At 41.3% G+C, this 19,343-nt stretch overlaps 1 protein-coding gene across 2 annotated transcripts in view; it reads right to left on the reverse strand.

The window, feature by feature from the left end:
• The window catches only part of SSH2 (slingshot protein phosphatase 2), a 314,054-nt gene that overhangs the window by 208,247 nt on the left and 86,464 nt on the right, over positions 1-19,343 (reverse strand). The window contains exon 2 of one of the 2 annotated variants that reach the window (XM_023183931.2): positions 18,333-18,413. The exons of the other annotated variant lie outside the window; for it this stretch is intronic. Coding sequence (XP_023039699.1) covers positions 18,333-18,413 — 81 coding nt within the window. The remainder of the gene's footprint in view (positions 1-18,332; positions 18,414-19,343) is intronic. 2 annotated transcript variants of the gene reach the window in all.

Consider the following 19,343-nt stretch of genomic DNA (forward strand, 5'->3'; position numbering starts at 1 on the left):
TTGAGTTATTTTCTCCCTTATTTTCTTTGTTCCAGCCTTACTGACCTTCTTTCAGTTCCCTGAATGTGCCAGTTCCTGATCTGTTTTTTCTTCACATCCTCCCCCACTGACTTTTCCCTGGTTGACTTCAACTCATCATTAGAGTACAACTCAAAATATCAGTTCCCCAAGGAAGCTTTCTCTTGACCACTAACCTTAACATCACTTTTTCCCCCAAGCCAGGTTAGGTCCCTGATTGCTATATTCTCATAGTATTGTATACTTTCTGATTTGCAGAATTTGTCATAATTTAAAATTTCATTGCACAATTAGCTGTTTAATCCCACCTTTCTCCACTAAAGGGTAAGTTTCAAAGAGAAGAATCATGTTTATGGTTTATCACATGCACCACTATATCCTCAGCAACCAGTGCAGTGTCTAGCACATAAGAGGTACTCAGCACATATTGGTTAAAATAACAAATGAGTGAAAGGTAACCATATACATAAGAAATGGAAGCTAAGGTCATGCCCTTAAGACATACGGGTCAGGCAAGAAAGCGTAAATACAGTCAGTGAAGGAAGTACCCAGGCCAGTTCTGCTCTCCTTTTGGTATCATGCCTGGTACAGCTGCTCCAGTCTGAGCCAGTTTAATTAGTTCAAGATAGACATGTAGAACCAGACTAGTGGAAACCACAAATGGGGAAGGAAATGAAGCAGTAGTGCTTTAATGCATGACAATGAGAGATGGAGGCTGATTGTAAGTCCTAGGCATAACTTTGCATGGTAGAATTTAAATTATTACTACACAGCAACATTACATTTGATTAATGTGCCAGTGGATTTTAATTTTTACTTGTTATATGGAGCTCATAACAGGATGAGCCATAAATTCTGGGTGCCAGAATTGTTTGATATAGTTGTGGCTGCTTTGCAGCTCACCTTTAAGGCATCTAGCAGAGCAGGGTGAGGGTCTGGTAGTGTTAAAGAAATTTGAGAAGGAAAAAAGCAGTTACATGTAGAAAGAAACCTCCCCCAAAGAACACTGAACACTTCTGTGTACATAACCTATATGCTACTCAGCTCCAAGGCTCTTCACAGTAGCCTGCAGAGATTCAATCTTAAATTGAGAGGGAAAAGGCAGAAGGATGTGTGTGATAAAAATCTCTTTCTCTCCTGTATTAACTTACGGCAAATACAATATTTCCTATATTTTCATCTTTAAGATGACAAATAAGAGACGCTAATCTAGACATAAGACTCCAAAGAATCCCGGCTTATTTTTAAGTCTAAAGTGAATTTTAAAAATTTTCACTATAAGATACCATAAGACAACTCTGACACTTCTTGGCACCTCACCACCAGAATGCAACAGCTTATCCTTTTTTTTTTTTTTAAAGACAAGAGTCTTGTTCTTGTTGCCCAAGTGCAATGGTGCGATTTCAGCTCACTGCAACCTCCGCCTCCTGGGTTCAAGCAATTCTTCTACCTCAGCCTCCTGAGTAGCTGGGATTACAGGCATGTGCCACCATGCCCTGCTAACTTTTTTTTTTTCTTTTTGTATTTTTAGTAGAGATGGGGTTTCACCATGTTGGCGAGGCTGTCTCCAACTCCTGACCTCAGGTGATCTACCAGCCTTGGCCTCCCAAAGTGCTGAGATCACAGGTGTAAGCCACCGTGCCCGGCCGCAACTATTTATACTTAAGGCCTCTTTTGTGTGTTTTCATTCTTCTTTTGTTATTTATTTATATATAGTTTTTATGTTGTTGTAATCAGAGCATATATGTAAATTTTGCTCATTTTTCAAATTTGGCAAGGAATGGACTATTCTCTTCTTGTGCCACAACTGTACCTATTATACACATTTTCTCTATTACTGTACTTACCACACTGTATTTCAATCATCTTACTTATAAATCTGTCTTTCTAGGCTTTGGGCATTTGAGAATAAGAGCTATCTTCTTTCTTTTTTCTTTTTTTTTTTGACATGGGGTCTCGCTCTGTTGCCCAGGTGAGGGTGCAGTGGTGCTATCACAGCTCATTGCAGCCTTGAATTCCTGGACTCAAGGGATCCTCCCACCTCAGCCTCCCGAGTAGCTGGACTCACCATGCCCAGCTAAATTTTTAAATTTTTGGTAGAGATGGAGTCTCCCTATGCTGCTCAGGCTTTTCTTGAAGTCCCGCGCCCAAGTGATCCTCCCACCTTGGCCTCCCAAAGTGCTGGGATACAGGTGTGAGCCTGGCCCTCTTTTTCCTTTAAGTAATGTTTGAATAAATGAATGATGGCTATAACATTTTGTTCTACCCATTTGTTTCAATAAATTTTAAAATTTCTTTCTTAATTGCTTCATTGACCCGCTGGTCTTTCAGGAGCATACTGTTTAATTTCCATGTATTTATATAATTTCCATAGTTCCTCTTGTTATTGATTTCTAGTTTTATTCCATTGCAGTCAGAGAAGATACTTGATTTCAATTTGTTTTGGTTTTCTAGCTTTTTCTTTCTTTTTTTTTTTTTTGAGACAGTCTTACCCTGTTGCCCAGGCTGGAGTGCAGTGGCATTATCTCAGCTCACTGCAACTTCTACCTCCCAGGTTCAAGCGATCCTTGTGCCTCAGCCTCCCAGGCAGCTGGGATCACAGGTGTGAACTACCACACCAGCTAATTTTTGTGTTTTTAGTAGAGACAGAGTTTTACCATGTTGGCCAGGCTGTCTTGAACTCCTGGCCTCAAGTGATCTGCCTTCCTTGGCCTCCCAAAGTGCTGGGATTTTACGTGTAAGCCACAGAGCCCAGCCATTTTGTTTTGTTTTATTTTGTTAAGACTGGTTTTGTGGTCTCACATATGGTCTGTTCTTGAGAATGTTCCATATGCTGAGAAAAATGTATATTCTGTAGCCAATGGATGAAATGGTCTGTAAATATCTATTAGTTCCATTTGGTCTATAGTGCAGATTAGGTCTGTTGTTTCTTTGATTTTCTGTCTGGATGATCTTTCCAATATTGAAAGTGGAGCGTTGAAGTACCCAACTATTATTGTATTAGGGTTCATCTCTCTTTCACTCTAATAATATTTGCTTTATATATCTGAGTGCTCCAATGTTGGCTGCATATATATTTACAACTGCTACATCTTCTTGCTGAATTAATTCCTTTATCGTTATATAATGATCCTCTTTGTCTCTATAGTTTTTGTCTTGAAATCTATTTTATCTGATATAAGTATAGCTACTCTTGCTCTTTTTTGGTTTCCATGGGCATGGAATATCTTTTTTCAACCCTTTATCTTTAGTCTATGTGTGTCTTTATAGGTGAAGTGTGTTTCTTATAGGCAACAGATCATTAGATCTTATTTTTTCTCTATTCGGTTATTCTATGTCTTTTTATTGCAGAGTTTAGTCCATTTACATTCAGTGTTACTACTGATAAGTAAGAACTTACTGTTGTCATTTTGTTATTTGTTCCTCCCTTCCTCCCTCCCTCCCTTCCTTCCTTCCTTCCAAAAGTCTTTTTCCCAACCTGTGGTTTTGACTTTGTTTACAAGATCTTTTAATGTAGATTTTTTTACTTTATGTACTTGAATTTAGCAATGTTTTCTTTTATTGTTTCTGGGTTTTGTGTCATAAAAAGAGCTTCCCTACTCTAAGATTATAAAAAAATTCTCCTACATGATCTTCCTTGTGGTGTCAAATTTTTTACATTTAATTATCACATCCATCTATATTTTGTCATAGAGTGAGGTAGAAAGGCAACTTAATTTTTTTCCATTCATTTAATATTAATTATATAATTTATCATGAAACTATATAGTTTTAATTAAGTTTTTCACTTTAATGGCTTATTATATTGCCATAGTTTACTTAACCATTCCTTCCTCTCATTACTAAACATATTCATTAAAATCTTAGTACATATAGTTTTTTTTAAAATATAATTTCCTCAGAGGAAATATTCAAGAGTTAGATTTCTGGGTCAAAGCATTTGATCATTATAACAACTCTTGACTAAAATGTCAAATTGCCAGGATCAAATCAATTTACAATCTTTACAACCAATCATCAGGTAAGATGTATATATGAATATGGTATATGAATCCTTTCCAAACAGAAATTCCCACTAGGCATTACTCAAATCTAAGCAGGTTTATAATCCACAATGAGAAAAACTGCATCACACTTCTACAGAATCTGACTAGCCTAAGAATTGCTGTTATTTCCTTGGAGGAAAAAGAATAAGTAGACATTCTTTTGAAGCAAAGGGCATTTCGGAAGAACTCTGTTGGAAAACGCTAAAGGAAAAAAAAAAAAAAACTTAGCCAAACGGGCACTGCACTGGACTCAGAAGAAGACCATAGCATTCAAATTCAAGGTTGTATTTCATTGTTCACCTTGGTCTTTTCCCTTCCCAAGAGCAGTTTCCTTTTCACCCACATTCTTTCCAGATACCTTAAGGTTCTAACCATCATTTAACACTCGTAGTCAGCTTCTTCCATGAGCAGTCTTCTGCTCAGCTCCTGGACCAGGCCCTGCAAATTAAGTTCAAGTAAGACCAGGAAATAAGATGTTGATCCACAGTGGAATTTCCAGCCCCAGCTCATGCATGACAGGAGGGCATTTCCTCATGCAAATGCACCTAGTGCAGTTAGAGCAGATTTTCAGCTTCTTTGGAGCTGTGTCTCTCTCTATAATTTATTGAAATTCATATACTGTTTATAGCCCTTTCTTCTCTTTCCCTTGTTCCTGCTGCCTCCTGGTCTCTCCTTAAATAAGGAGGCCTGTCTCTAACAAAAACACAAAAAAATTAGCTAGGCGTGGTGGCGGGCACCTGTAGTCCCAGCTACTTGGGAGGATGAGGCAGGAGAACGGCGTGAACTCGGGAGGTGGAGCTTGCAGTGAGCCGAGATCACGCCACGGCACTCCAGCCTGGGCAACAGAGCAAGACTCTGTCTCGGAAAAAAAAAAAAAAGCATTTTAGGAGACAGGTTTCTTTTGAAAGAAATATCTTATTATTATTAATAATTTATTATTTATAAATTTTATAATGCCTCTTCTGAAAATCTGGTACAGTGTCATGGTATGAATGCTTATATGACTAGAGATGTGAGTCACAACCTTGGGGTGGATTCCAAGTACATATCTGACAGGCAAAATGGCATGGTGAGCATAGCCTTGGAAATCAGACTTGAACTTCATCACTTAAGAGATGTGTGATCCTAAGCAAATCCCTTAAATATATCCCATAAATATATCACCATGTTAGAGAGGCCCTTCTTGAACATCCTTTATCTAAATAGTAAATCTTATCGTTTTCCAATTTGAATTTTTTATAACATTATCATATTCTATAATTGAATATTTATGTTTTTTATTGTATCTTCCCCGATGGACTGTAAATTCCATAAGGGCAGAGTTTGCTTTGTTCATCACTGGATACCCATTGCCTAGTATAGTGCCTGCCACAGAGTAGACTTAAATAATTGTGGAGTAAATAAGCTCAGTTTTCTCAAAACTCAGAAAACAAGAATATCTCTTCTAGAACAGGGATAAATACTACTGACATCAGAAATGTAATGTGAAATAATGTACATACGAACATTTCTTTTTACTAACCAGGCACATGGTAGCACTCAAGAAATGTTAGCCATCTTTTCAGTTATTTGTAGTTTTAACACAAGTCATGGCCTTTATAACTCTACTTTTCTAATTATAAAGTGAAAGGAAAAATTATTACCCCTTTTCTACTGCCTTTTCACTGTTGAGATTACAGAAAATGCACAAAAGTCATTAGGAGTGACTCAGCAGACAGGTTCCACTGAGATTAAGAATTTGTTAAATTTACAACTCTCATGACATTTGTCTTAATCGGAGTCATCCATTGCTCTCTCCAAGGTTAACACTTCTTGCCTAATAGCTTTGAAATTACAGCTTCACCAGGACTTTACCTTCAGCACTAAGAAGACAGATATCTTAGGCTGGGCGTGGTGGCTCATGCCTATAATCCCAGCACTTTGGGAGGGCGAGGAGGGTTGATCACGTGAGGTCAGGAGTTTGAGACCAGCCTGGCCAACATAGTGAAACCCCTTCTCTGCTAAAGATACAAAAATTAGCCCAGTGTGGTGGCAAGCACCTGTAGTCCCAGCTACTCAGGAGGCTGAGGCAAAAGAATCACTTGAACCTGGGAGACGGAGGTTGCAGTGAGCCGAAATCATGCCACTGCATTAAAGCCTAGGTGACAAAACAGAGTGAGACTCTGTCTCAAAAAAAAAAAAAAAAAAAAAAAAAAAAACAAAGAAAGAAAAGAAAATAGACATCTTAGATAGCAAACTAGGGTTGAGAAAGATTGTGCTTGAGTACAATTGTGACAGCACTCTAGAAATTCACAGAAAGAATGGAAAAAATTAATCTGGCTAAAAACACCCCAGTAATATCCAATTTCCAGTGACAGACAGCATCTTACTGGTGGTAGCGGTGGGCTATCCATTGTAGCTGCCAGCTGTAGTGGGGAGGCATGGGTGGTGGCGGCAGGAGCAGCTATGGGAGCAGCAGTGGTGATGGTGGGACCCCTGTGGCCCATGTCCCTGAGGCAGCCAACTGTACCACCCCCACCCTCTCACGGCTGTGCAGGACCCACTCTCCCAGGCTCAGAGCCTCTGCTGTGGCCTCAATCTTGCTCCCTGCCACATCCCAGGAGCCTGTGAGAACCCAGCCAAAGGTACAGCCAGGACTGGGCTGGTCCCAGGAGCATCAGGTTTGTTTGTACAGGGTTGGCTGGGCCCACTGCGCCACCTGCATCTTGCCCGGTGCCACTGTGAGGGAAACCCAAAGAGGAGGCATGGCCAGGGCTGTGCACTCCATGGAGCTGGCGGGAGCTGGGGAAAAGCGGGAGCCCTGCCCCTTGCAAGTTGGCAGGGTGGGAGCTCCCCAGGCACAACTGCAACTGCACAAGCTGTGGCTGCGACCTGGGCCCCTCTGTGCTCTTGGGAGCCTGGAGCAGGCAGGAGCCCTGCTCTCCCGGGCACAGCTGCAGCTGCCCAAACCTCAGCTGCAGACCCAGGCATCACTGTACTCTTGAGGGCCCAGGAAGGCCGCTCCTTCCCCAGCAGGCTTGGAAGTGCCTGCTCTCACTGTCTGGCTTCTCCCGGCTATTGGTGCCCACTCTGATCATGGAGCAAAGCTGAGGCTAAGCCTGGGCACTGTTGCAACCCGGCCGGGTGTGTGCATGCTCAAGGCACACTGACACACCAGCCCCCTGGCACCCTGACCCCCTCCAGACACTGGGTTTGGGCACTGACAAGCATGAGATGGAGTTTGAGGGGGCAGGCCAAGGGTAGCTTGGTGTTAACCTGCAGGTGCCCCTTGGCATGAACAGCCTGGGCACCATGAATGGAAGCAGGAGGCAGGCAGGCTCCTAGGCAGACGGTGGTGAGTCCCTGGTGAAGTCCCACCTGCAAGCCAGAAGGGCCTGAAGCATGAAGGCCAGACTGCTGGTCCCACAGACTGCAGTGGGAATTTGTGGTACTTTTTCTGGGCTGCCTATGGCCACTCATGAACCAATTGGTATGCACTTCCTTCCCTCTGAGGCCCATGAAAAGCCCCAGACTCAGCCAGACCAGAAGAGAGGATGGGATGACCTGCCTGCAGAGAGGAGCTACCCTCTCTACTGGAGCTGAACACTCATTGGGATGACCTGCCTAGCAGACAGGGGCTACACTCTCTACTTCGAGTTGAACGACACCCTGGCTATGGAGAGGAGCTACCCACTGTGGATCTCCTCTGAACTGTTCTACTGCTCAATAAAGCTTCTCTTCACTTTGCACACTCTCCACTTGTCTGCATATCTCATTCTTCCTGGACACAGGACAAGAATTCGGGACCTGCCGAATAGCGGGGCTAAAAGAGCTATAACACAAACAGGGCTGAAACATGCCCCTTGCTCACCATGTTGCGGGCAACAATAAGGAAAGAAGACAATAAGGAGAGAAGAGCTTGCGGCCCTTTGGGGAACCCAGACCTAGAAGCTCAATGAGCCAGGGCTGTGACACCCTCTTTAGGGATCTGTGGTTCCTGGTATCTCTAAGCTTCTGGGCGCTATCACGTTCCCTGGTGTCAGCCGTGGAAGCTGCTTATGGTATGCCAGGCCTCCATCACCATGGCAACAGGGGCTGATGTCATACCAAGCCAAAAGATCAGGCTCTGCCTTTCCCACTGTAGCCAGTGTGCCTGGCTGTGCACACTGGCCGGACCTTACCCTTGCTTATACATCCCTCACCACTCCATGCCGGGCTCGCCCTTGGCAGGTATGGGATCCAGGCCGGTAGCGTGACCTGAGTATAATCTGCCGGACCGAGTGGGCTTGCAATGAGCCCACTCACTCTGCAAAAGTTGGGCAAAGGCGCCACTGGCCACAGAGGTTTCTGGTTGGCAAAGCAACACCCCAAAAATCTTGTAACATTACCTCCTGAAATATGAAACTTGATTATTAAGTTAACTCTTCCTTCCCTGTACTTCTAATAACAGTGTATCTTTACAATATTTCAAATTCAGTCTTCAGATGCCCCCACATCTGTAATCTTATAATTTCTCACTAGGGAATTTCTGAGAATTATGATTTTCAACTCTGGCACACAATCACCTATGGACCTTTGTAAAGAAGAAATATGTCAGGTCTCATTTAAGACCTATTGAACAAGAAACTTCCTAAAGTGAGACTTAAGTTTCTATATTTTTAAAATAAACTCTACAGATTATTCTCGTATAAAACTAGAGTTGAGAATCACTACTGCATTTGACCCTGACCTCCTAGCACCAGAATAACAACATTACATTCAAGGGCAAAGGTAATCCAGCATAAGTTAAAGAGCTCAGGCTGGGAGTGTCAGGCAGACTTAGCTGTCACTACCAGCATGGTCACATACCTTAGGCAGGCTTGGTTTCTCACTTTTAAACAGGGACTACTAAAAGTAGTTGCCTCAAAGACTTGGATTCAACACTAAACTGTATAAAAAGCATTTAGCCCAATGGGTGTCACATGGTAAGTACTCACAGTAAAGGGTCCTTCCTCTCACCCCACCCTTTCCAAAGGGTAAATTTTTCTCAAGCTATAATCTTAAAAATCTGAGAAAAACCTCAGCTCCTCCTGTTTTCCTTACTCTCCCAAATCAAAATAAGAGGAAAATATACCTGAGCAGGACCTGCCTCAGATTATGGAAGCAAGATAACTCAACTAGTTGGAGCTTTTATTTGGTTAATTTTGCAAATTTGGCCGAGGCTCCTTGTTTCTGCCTACAAATTGTTTCACTGCCACTTTCGCATTCTTTGAAACATGCCAGATGTTTCAAAAATATAACTCTGGTAAAAAGAGGGATCAGGAGCCAGACCAATACAAATCCAGCACAGGAGAGCATGGTGTGTCTGAAGTATCATTTTTAGATTCTTTTAGCCAACGCATCAACTATGTGCAATTTACAATTAAATCACTGTGCTAAGAGCTATTGATGATATAAAGATGTATAAGAGAATACTTTTGGCCTTTCAATAGCCATTTCATGTATTTAAACAATATATTTTAGAAGTTGTCACAAGTAAGCCAAGCCACAAGCCAAATTAGGGATGGTGAAGAAAACGGATGATGGTCAGGACGCCCACTTTTTCTTCTTCTTTTTTCTCCAGAGCTGAAGTATGAACTTCATTATGTCTACAGACATAATGAAGACAGACAACAGTGGCACTGCCTTGACTCTGTTGAAGAGCTGGTGACATGAGGAAATCCTGCATCGGCCCTGCTCTCTGCTTGGCACAGATAATGCGCCAGGCCCTCTAAGCACTTCACATAAGTTATCTCATTTAATTCTAACAATTCAATGGGATAGGTACTATTATTATTCCCATTTTATAGATAGGGGAAATGAGGCTTAGAGTGAAGTCACACAGTCAGTAAGTGGTGAAACTGGACTCCGACCCAGGCTGTCTGAACCTTGAACTTGAGCTCTTTACTACATGATTCTGATTCTGAAAGTCTGAGAGAGACCTCTAAAGAGCATAGCCTGATATCCACATCAAAATCACAATGACATGGTCAAGAAGTCGGGAAAGTGGTTATTCCTGTTGTATGATGGCTGGGAGGGTGAGTCAGTAGTAACTGAAAGGAGCAAGGAGGGATTGGCGAAAGGGGGAAATAGTATTGGGGAGTTGTAATATTCCATTTCCTAATCTAGGTACAGGTTACATACTTCATGATTGACCTGTGTTTGTGAAAACCTCAGATGGTGAAAATTCATTGTTATACATAAAAGCACAAGATAAGTACACTGCTCCCTATGTATATTTTACTTCAGTAAAAGTATAATATACAAAGTATAAAGTCATCTTTAATTATTTTTTCTTTACTCTAGTTCCCTAGCAATGTTGACACAGAAGAATAAGTCTTTATAGCCTTTATACCTTATGGAAAAGATATGGAAAATTTTACCCTTCACTGACTTAAGTTTATAGTAGATTTGGATTATCTCATTTCAGTATCTTGCTTTTCTTTTAACAGAAGACTAACCAAGGAATTTCACTGAATAGAAAGAATAGAAGTTAATTGTGTTGTACCTGAGTAATAAAATGCCTATAGCCAACTCTTTAAAAATTGTAGTCAATCTCACATTTTATCCCGTTGCTCAAGGAACAGATGTTACAATGTTACAAATGTTGCACATTAGATTTCTAATATGGCGGTGCAAAAATTAGCATAGCTAGAGTTAAACCAGTGTTCTTTTTCTGTTTTTTCTTTTCTTGAGACAGGGTCTCATTCTGTCACCCAGGCTGGAGTGCAGTGGCATAATCTTGGCTCACTATAGCCTCAACCTTCTGGGCTCAGGTGATCTTCCCATCTCTGCTTCCCGAGTGGCTGGGACTATGGGAGTATACCACCTCTCTTGGCATTTATTTATGTATGTATTTATTTATCTATCTATCTATCTATCTGTCTATCTATCTATCTATCTATCTATCTATCTATCTATCTTTGTAGAGATGGAGTTTTGCTTTGTTTTATTTATTTATTTATTTATTTATTTATTTATTTATTTATTTATTTATTTATTTTTGTAGAGATGGAGTTTTGCTTTGTTTCCCAGGCTGGTCTTGAATTCCTGAGCTTAAGTGATCCTCCCGCCTCAGCCTCCCAAAGTGCTGGGATTACAGGTGTGCACCACTGTCCCCAACCCAAACCAGTGTTGTTAACCCTTGATTCACATTAGAATAATCCTGGAAGCATTTAAAAAATACCAATACCTGGACCTTACTCACAGAGATCCTGATTTAACTGGATGGGGTTGAGACCCTGTTATTAATTTAAAAGATCATCAGGGCCAGGCACGGTGGCTCATGCCTGTAATCCCAGCACTCTGTGAGGCCGAGGCAGGTGGATCACCTGAGGTCAGGAGTCCAAGACCAGCCTGGCTAACATGACAAAACCCTGTCTCTACTAAAAATACAAAAATTAGCCAGGTGTTGTGGCAGGCACCTATAATCCCAGCTACTCGGGAGGCTGAGGCAGGAGACTCTCTTGAACCTGGGAGGCGGAGGTTGCAGTGAGCTGAGATTGCACCACTGCACTCCAGCCTGGGTGACACAGCAAGACTCAGTGTCAAAAAAAAAAAAAAAAAAAAAAAAAAAAGATCATCATGTGATTCTAATGGGCAGCCACAATGAGAACCACTGAGTTAAATAAGGCTAATTTCAAAAATAGCCTTTGTACCCAAGATTACTACAAATCTTATTTCTCCTCAAATGTCACTCGAGTGTAAGATTTTTAAAAGAAAATTATTTCTCATAATAATTATTCTGGGATAAAATCATTGAGCTATGCTTTCTTACATCTTATCCTGAAACAAAATAAATTTAACATCACATTCCTATTAGTGTAAATTTGCATCAGACCCCTTCCGAAGTAAAAAAATAAGGTTATTGTTCATGGTAAAACTATGTTTGCCACTAGCAACACTTTTTTATCTTTTGTCTGACCATGGGCTCTAACAATCTTTCTACAATGCAGCAGAGGTGATGCAGAAACAATTCAAGTAATCCTAAACTCCTGTGGGGCAGCTGTTTGCTACTGGCCAACTGCCATTTGAAACTCATAATAAAACTCATCTTCTTAGCACCAAATTTCCCTTTTTTTCCCCTCTTTTTCTATTTGTGTATGTTGGCTACTGAAATGTGTTCTGCAAATGAGTCTGAAAAAAGAAACAGAAAATACACATGGTACAGACAGCAGAAATGAAGAGAGTAAATACAAATTATCAGGAATGACAGGATGTGCTTGCTGTAGGCTTAAATACCATCCCCACCTTCCAGCTAACCAGTTTGTTGTTGTATCTGGATGTTCATCCACTACAATCTTGTTTTTGCTTATAATCTCTAGAGATTTACAAAAGTAGATTTAATTACTATAGCAGGCTGGGCGCGGTAGCTCACGCTTGTAATTTCAGCACTTTGGGAGGCTGAGGTGGGTGGATCACTTGAGGTCAGGAGTTCGAAACCAGCCTGGCCAATATGGTGAAACTCCATCTCCACTAAAAATAAAAAATAATTGTTAAAAATAAAAAAAATTAGCCAGGAGTGAGTGGCGCACGCCTGTAGTCCTAGCTACTTGAGAGACTGAGGCATGAGAATCACTTGAATCCAGGAGGTAGAGGTTGTAGTGAACTGAGATCGTGCCACTACACTCCAGCCTGGGTGACAGAGGGAAACTCAGTCTATATATATATAGATGTATATATCTATATCTATCTATCTATATATATATGTATTACTTTAGCAGTTTCCCCCTCCTAAGTGTAGTTTTCCTTTCTGAACTAACAAATCATTCATTGTTTTGATCATTCCAATACACTATATTTCAAGACTTAAAACATACAAGAACAGGATATCTCAGAAGAATCCTGAGGACTGAAGTCCTTTCTATCTTCAATCTATAAGGACTGGCTACTCCACATCAGGCCTTGAATTAAGGTTTACCCTAATGTTGATAACTTTTAAAAATTCTTAAATCCTTCATCTTGAACTTACTATTAGGCTAAATCTTCTCTCTCTCTCAAGCCTTTTTTCCACTCCCCAAATGACTCTTTGTTAAAAATCCCATAGAAGCTGATTATCAACAAGGATATTGTATTCTGAGACACTATCCTTTCCTAGAAGAGAATGCAAATCTATAGTCCAAAAATGTAAAAATATTCTAAACCAAGTAATTCTTACATTTTAGATTTTCCTTTCTTTGCATCTGCCTTTTCCACACTTGATTCTAGGGGGTGGCTTTTTCTTTTCTTTAATAACACAAAAGGCTAACATCTCTTCCTTTCACTGGGCTACTCAAACATCAAAGCTTTTTTTTGACTGCACAGAGTGTAATATTACATCCTTCAAGGATATAATAAACCAAGGAAAGGAATGAAACAGATCATAAAAATAGTATGACTATTCTATATATGACCTTCTGCCAGTTTAGTTGGGTAGGGGTTGGGGTGAGAAGACCAGGGAAATGAGATAAGTTTTATTTTTAGAAAATAAACTAATACAACAAATATTTTCCTGACTACCAGGCTGGGGAAGAAATAGCCCTACAATGGTAAATGAATCCAGTTGTTCCTAGGTGACCACCCATAAGCACAATAATTGGAATCCCAGCTCATCCAGAGCTTCTTCCTTTTAGGTAGGATAGCAGTGTGTACAGGAGAGGGAAATGAAGAGAAGCCTCAGGAGTCTCAGTGCCTGTTGCTGTCACTAGCATCCCAACCTGCTCTAGTCACTGCCTACATTCCTTCTTATTTGAAGCCAAGGTGAAACTCCTGCAGCTAAAGCCAGTATCTTCTTTCTCTGTGACCTCTTCCAGTCACACTATCACCTTTCTCTAGGGGCAGACAGATCCTCTCCCCATTATGGAGACCTCTAACAAACCTGTGCACAGCAGAGGGAGCAAGTAGCTGCTTCTATCTATTACCTGGTTTCCTGGAGACTGAGTGGGATCAGAAAAGGGGCAGGGGCCTCTCTGCACTCCTGCCTTCTCTTCTAGGCAAGCCCCAAGAGATCTAAGGCAGCCAGCTCTCCAGCCAAATTGCCCTACAGCCAAATTTGTTTTCACTTATCCAGATTTCTTCTCTTCTTCCCACATACTGCGTGTAATGATTTTCTCCTCTCCTTTTCAGGGCTTTCCATGAATAGCCATAAAACTAATTTGTGAAGTGTAGATTATACTTTCTCTAAGGGCCCCTACTCCCCTGGGCCCAGTGATTTGCACATCAGTCAATCAATACTTGGTGAATGAATGAATTATGCAGAAGCAAATGAATGAATAAAACTAATCAAAGTTCATACTTCTCTTATCCCAAAATTGAAGAGAAAGTTGTTCAGTGATTGACTTTATCTTCTACTCCTCTTCTTTACATCAGTATTTCTACTTCAAATAGTTATCAAGATTACATACCACTTCCTTTGCAGAAAATTAAGTAGTGGAGATTTCAATCATTTTGCTCTGCAAATAACTGCCCCCTCACCCCACCCCCAAGGTTAAGCCTTCAAATTAGGAAGAAGCTCTTCAATTCTATTTGACATAGGGGTGGGAACAGGGAAGTAAGAAAAGGGGAAAAAAAACTGTGGGAAATAGTCCCTGAACAAACAAAACAGGAGGAGGATCTAACACCTTTAAAAAGTCAGCCAAGTACATGAAACAACTCTTGCCTCTTGAGGAAAAGACACAACGAATCTGACTTAAATGAATGAAAGGCTTGGCAATACAATAAAGCAACCCAGAGTATTCTGTAAATACATATACCTAACTAATTGTTTCTCATTTTTTTTTGGAGACAGAGTCTGGCTCTGTTGTCCAGGCTGGAGTGCAACGGTGTATCCTCCCACCTTAGCCTCCCAAGTAGCTAGGACTGCAAGTATGTGCCACCATGCCTGGCTAATTGTTTTATTTTTTGTAGAGATAGGGTCTCGCTGTATTTCCCAGGCTGCTCTTGAACTCCTGGGCTCAAGTGATCCTTTTGCCTTGGCCTCCCAAAGTGTTGGGATTACAGACATGAGCCACTATGCCTGGCCCCAACTAATTGTTTCTAAGGGAGAAAAACCATTAAAACTAAAGTTTCCTTTTCCCCACATGTGTCCAACTTCTTGAAAATATTCTTCATGTAGATTCCCACGTACTAGTCTCTTTCAGACAAAATCAGCCAAAACAGTATGCCAGTATAATAAGTCCAGAGGACTCCACTGCAAACTGAGCAAAATATTTATATATATTTGAGATGGAGTCTTGCTCTGTTGCCCAGGCTGCAGTGCAGTGGTACAATCTTGGTTCACTGCAACCTCTGCCTCCTGGGTTCAAGCAATTCTCCTGCCTCGGCCTCCCAAGTAGCTGGGACTACATGCATACACCACCACACCCAGCTTTTGTATTTTTAGTAGAGACGGGGTTTCACCATGTTGGCCAGGCTTTCTCGAACTCTTGACCTCAAGCGATCTGCACACCTTGACCTCCCAAAGAGCTGGGATTACAGGCATGAGCCACCGTGTCCGGCCTGAACAAAGTAAATCTTATAGGATACTATATAAGGAGACTGGCACATATTCCATCAATGAAGCTGCCCACTGGTGATGAGCTCATGATGGCTATCAGCTGAGATTTGACATCAGCACTGCCCCTGCTTATCACACAACACTGGACAAAGATTATAACCTTTTACCTTCAGTTTGTCATCTGCAAAATACTGATAATAAGTGTTCACATGGATTCATCAGTTAATGTTTGCAAGCACTAGGAAAATGAGCACCACTCTAGCTATTAATGAATCACAGTAACTTAACTCATGCCATTCCAGATTCATCAACACTGAATTAAGTGCAGTTGCATAAATAAATAGGTGAATGAGGTCCTGAAATGGTAACTGCATTCACCGTTAACTGTGACATGAAGATGAGGAAGCCAGCCTAAGTGCAGGTAGTACTATGGTGATATACTTGAGAGATACATCTTACTTCAAGAGATAGTTTCCATTAGTGAAACTTCAACAATATTTATGGAGTGCTACTATGAGCAATAAATATCCTGATACTGACAGAATTCATTTTTTATGGTCAAGGTTTGTAGAATCTAGTTTTAGTCACAGCTACTTGTTGGAAGAGATCAAGTCAAGTAAAATTATAGAAAACAATTAAATCTGTAAAAAACAATACAGTTTTGAAATGTGTTATAATTCAGTGTATATAAACTATATTTTTTTAAATTTGTAAAGTAGGATTCATTCTATAGCAAGACACAGAAAAAAAATGTCCAAGTGGGAAAAAGTTTTGCTATGTTTCTAAACTTCAGTTTGATACAAGGACATCTTGAATCTCTCATAAAATGGGGGAAAATTCCAAGAGCAGTCCAGTCTCCTATGGGTATAACAGTCCAAAAATATGCTTGAATAAAGTCTTTCCTCATAGTGCCATCCCTAATCTGCACAAGCTTCGCAGTGAAGGGCAGTACACCTTAAAAAAATCAGGTTGTAGGCCGGGCGCGGTGGCTCAAGCCTGTAATCCCAGCACTTTGGGAGGCCGAGACGGGCGGATCACGAGGTCAGGAGATCGAGACCATCCTGGCTAACACGGTGAAACCCCGTCTCTACTAAAAAGTACAAAAAAACTAGCTGGGCGACGTGGTGGCGCCTGTAGTCCCAGCTACCCGGGAGGCTGAGGCACGAGAATGGCGTGAACCCGGGAGGCGGAGCTTGCAGTGATCCGGCCACAGCACTCCAGCCTGGGTGACAGAGCGAGACTCCGTCTCAAAAAAAAAAAAAAAAAAAAAAAAAATCAGGTTGTCACCAAGTCTTCAACTTAGAGCCAGTGAGAAGCAAACAGATAAAAACGTCAGGCATTTGGGCTGAAAGGAGAAGAAGGCAGAGACCAGGGCCTCTCACAAAGAGCTGGTCCTCTCTATTTCTAATTTCCATTAATATAGCTGGGACAGTGTCTGCATTTTTGTAGCCGACTGCCTCATGTTTTTTTAGTGGGGGCTCAATAGGAGACAGTGATCTAAATGACAGTTTAGTTTTCCTGATCCACAACTCTTCCCTTCACATCCTTCCAAAATACTTCTAATACCCCTTTACGGCAGAACGATGTATATGAACTAATGAGGCAAGAGTCCAGCAGGACTTGTTTTCCAGTCACAACACTGCTGAACAAAGTAGGATCTGTTCCAGATGGGATAAGGTGAAGAAACTGGCCAAAACCAGCAAATTGTGACAAGGGCAATCCCTGGCTGCCCTCATTGCTCATTAGCATGGACACTCCCACCAGCATCATGACAGTTTACAAATGCCATGGCAATGACCCAGAAGTTACTGCCCCTTTCCTAGAAAGTTCTAAATAACCCACCCCTCAATTTGCATTAACCTGCCCTTAATTTACATGTAACTGAAAGTAGGTATAAGTGAGTATAAATACAGTCGCCAAGAGCCCACACGTTGCAGACTCTGGGTACACTACCTATGAGTTAGTGCTGTTCCACCAGGAGCAGTACTGTTCAATAAAAGATTGCTGTCTAACACTACTGGCTTGCCCTTGATTTCTTTCCTGGTGAAACTAAGAACCCTCCTGGGCCCCAATTTGGCCTGTCCTATTAGGCCATTCAATACTCGGGGGAAGTTCACTTAAATCTCAGGATATACTGAGAATTTCCAGACTAATCTCACTGCTCATTGCAACACACAAAAATAAGTCAATTTAAGTTGTTCTCTAACTTCAGCCTGACTCTGTGGGTAAGTATGCTGGAGGTCAGATGGGGTAAGTAAAATTTATAACATCTCATGAAATGTAGTTAGATAAAGTTCCACATTTAAGATGATAAGGTTGAGTTTCCAGTCCAGTGATTATAACACTATTTGGCTTAACATTATCAATAGCTAATACATGTGAGGCCCTATGTGAGGAATAAAGGCCCTGTGGCAGCACCAATACCAAGCAGTTGCCACAGGGAAAAGAATATTATTGACCATTTAAAAAATGTGTACATGAGGGGAGAAAAAATCCCACAACAACAGTCATTCTTTATTGAAGGAAACTCACTCAAGGTTCCAAGATGTACATTTTTTTTCTGCTTCAATAAATACGTTTTGAGTGGTCACTGCCATGGCATTATGCATATAAATGTACCATACTGTTTATATATACACTTATTCCAAGCCACCTATTTGCCTTCTCACACTATTTGGCTGAATGGGGTCAAATAGATAAAGAATAGGCACTATATCAGTTGCATTTAATAGCCAAATTTACCCAAGAAGATTTTACTTGAATCACCAAAGTCTGTATAAAAACATATACCTACGTACATTGGAATCACTAAAGATTTCTGATTCTTCACGTTCACAGCAAAGTAATGCTGCTGATTCACTGTCTTCCAAATGAGAGCTCTGTAATACAAACAAGATCATTTCAGAGATCCAAACGAATGGGCCCATAAGCATGAGAAGAAAAGCAAGCTGAAATCAGAGTCAGTGGTGTTAGCTCACAGGTGAGAAGCTGCAATTCTGATTACTGATGGCTATTTTGAGAGAATACCGCCAACAAGGTGCAAGGTGACTGGTTAGTTGATTGAGGAATGCTTGATCAACTGAAGCATTTCCTATGGTTTCCCAATTTGGGGAAAGATCCACCACATCTTTTTCTGTAAAGATGGTGCTGCTAGCTGGGCGCGGTGGCTTAGGCCTGTAATCCCAGCACTTTGGGAGGCCGAGGCGGGCGGATCATGAGGTCAGGAGGTCAAGACTATCCTGGCTAACACAGTGAAATCTCATCTCTACTAAAAATACAAAAAATTAGCCAGGCGTGGTGGCCGGCGCCTGTAGTCTCAGCTACTCGGGGGGCTGAGGCAGGAGAGTGGCGTGAACCTGGGAGGCTGAGCTTGCAGTGAGCCAAGATCACCCCACTGCACTCCAGCCTGGGCAACAGAGTGAGACTCCGTCTGAAAAAAAAAAAAAGATGGTGCTGCTAATCCTTTATAGTATGTACTCTTAACTCTTCTCAGACTGGGGATAGATTTATGTTCATTTATCTTTGTATCTTTAGATGTATTTGATGCATTTGATGTATTTCTTTAGAGATAGGCTATAGAATATAGCATAGGGCCTGATTAGGGGATCTAACTCTTAGCCTAGCCTCATTAGCCCTCTGCTGCCAAGTGTTTATATGAGCCAAGAGACAGGCCGGGAACGGTGGCTCACACCTGTTAATCCCAGCACTTTGGGAGGCTGAGGCGGGCAGATCACCTGAGGTTAGAAGTTTGAGAGCAGCCTGGTCAACATAGTGAAACCCCGTCTTTACTAAAAAAAAAAAAAAAAAAA

The sequence above is a fragment of the Piliocolobus tephrosceles genome, chromosome 16 (assembly GCF_002776525.5).
Source record: "Piliocolobus tephrosceles isolate RC106 chromosome 16, ASM277652v3, whole genome shotgun sequence".
Taxonomy (NCBI): Eukaryota; Metazoa; Chordata; class Mammalia; order Primates; family Cercopithecidae; genus Piliocolobus; species Piliocolobus tephrosceles.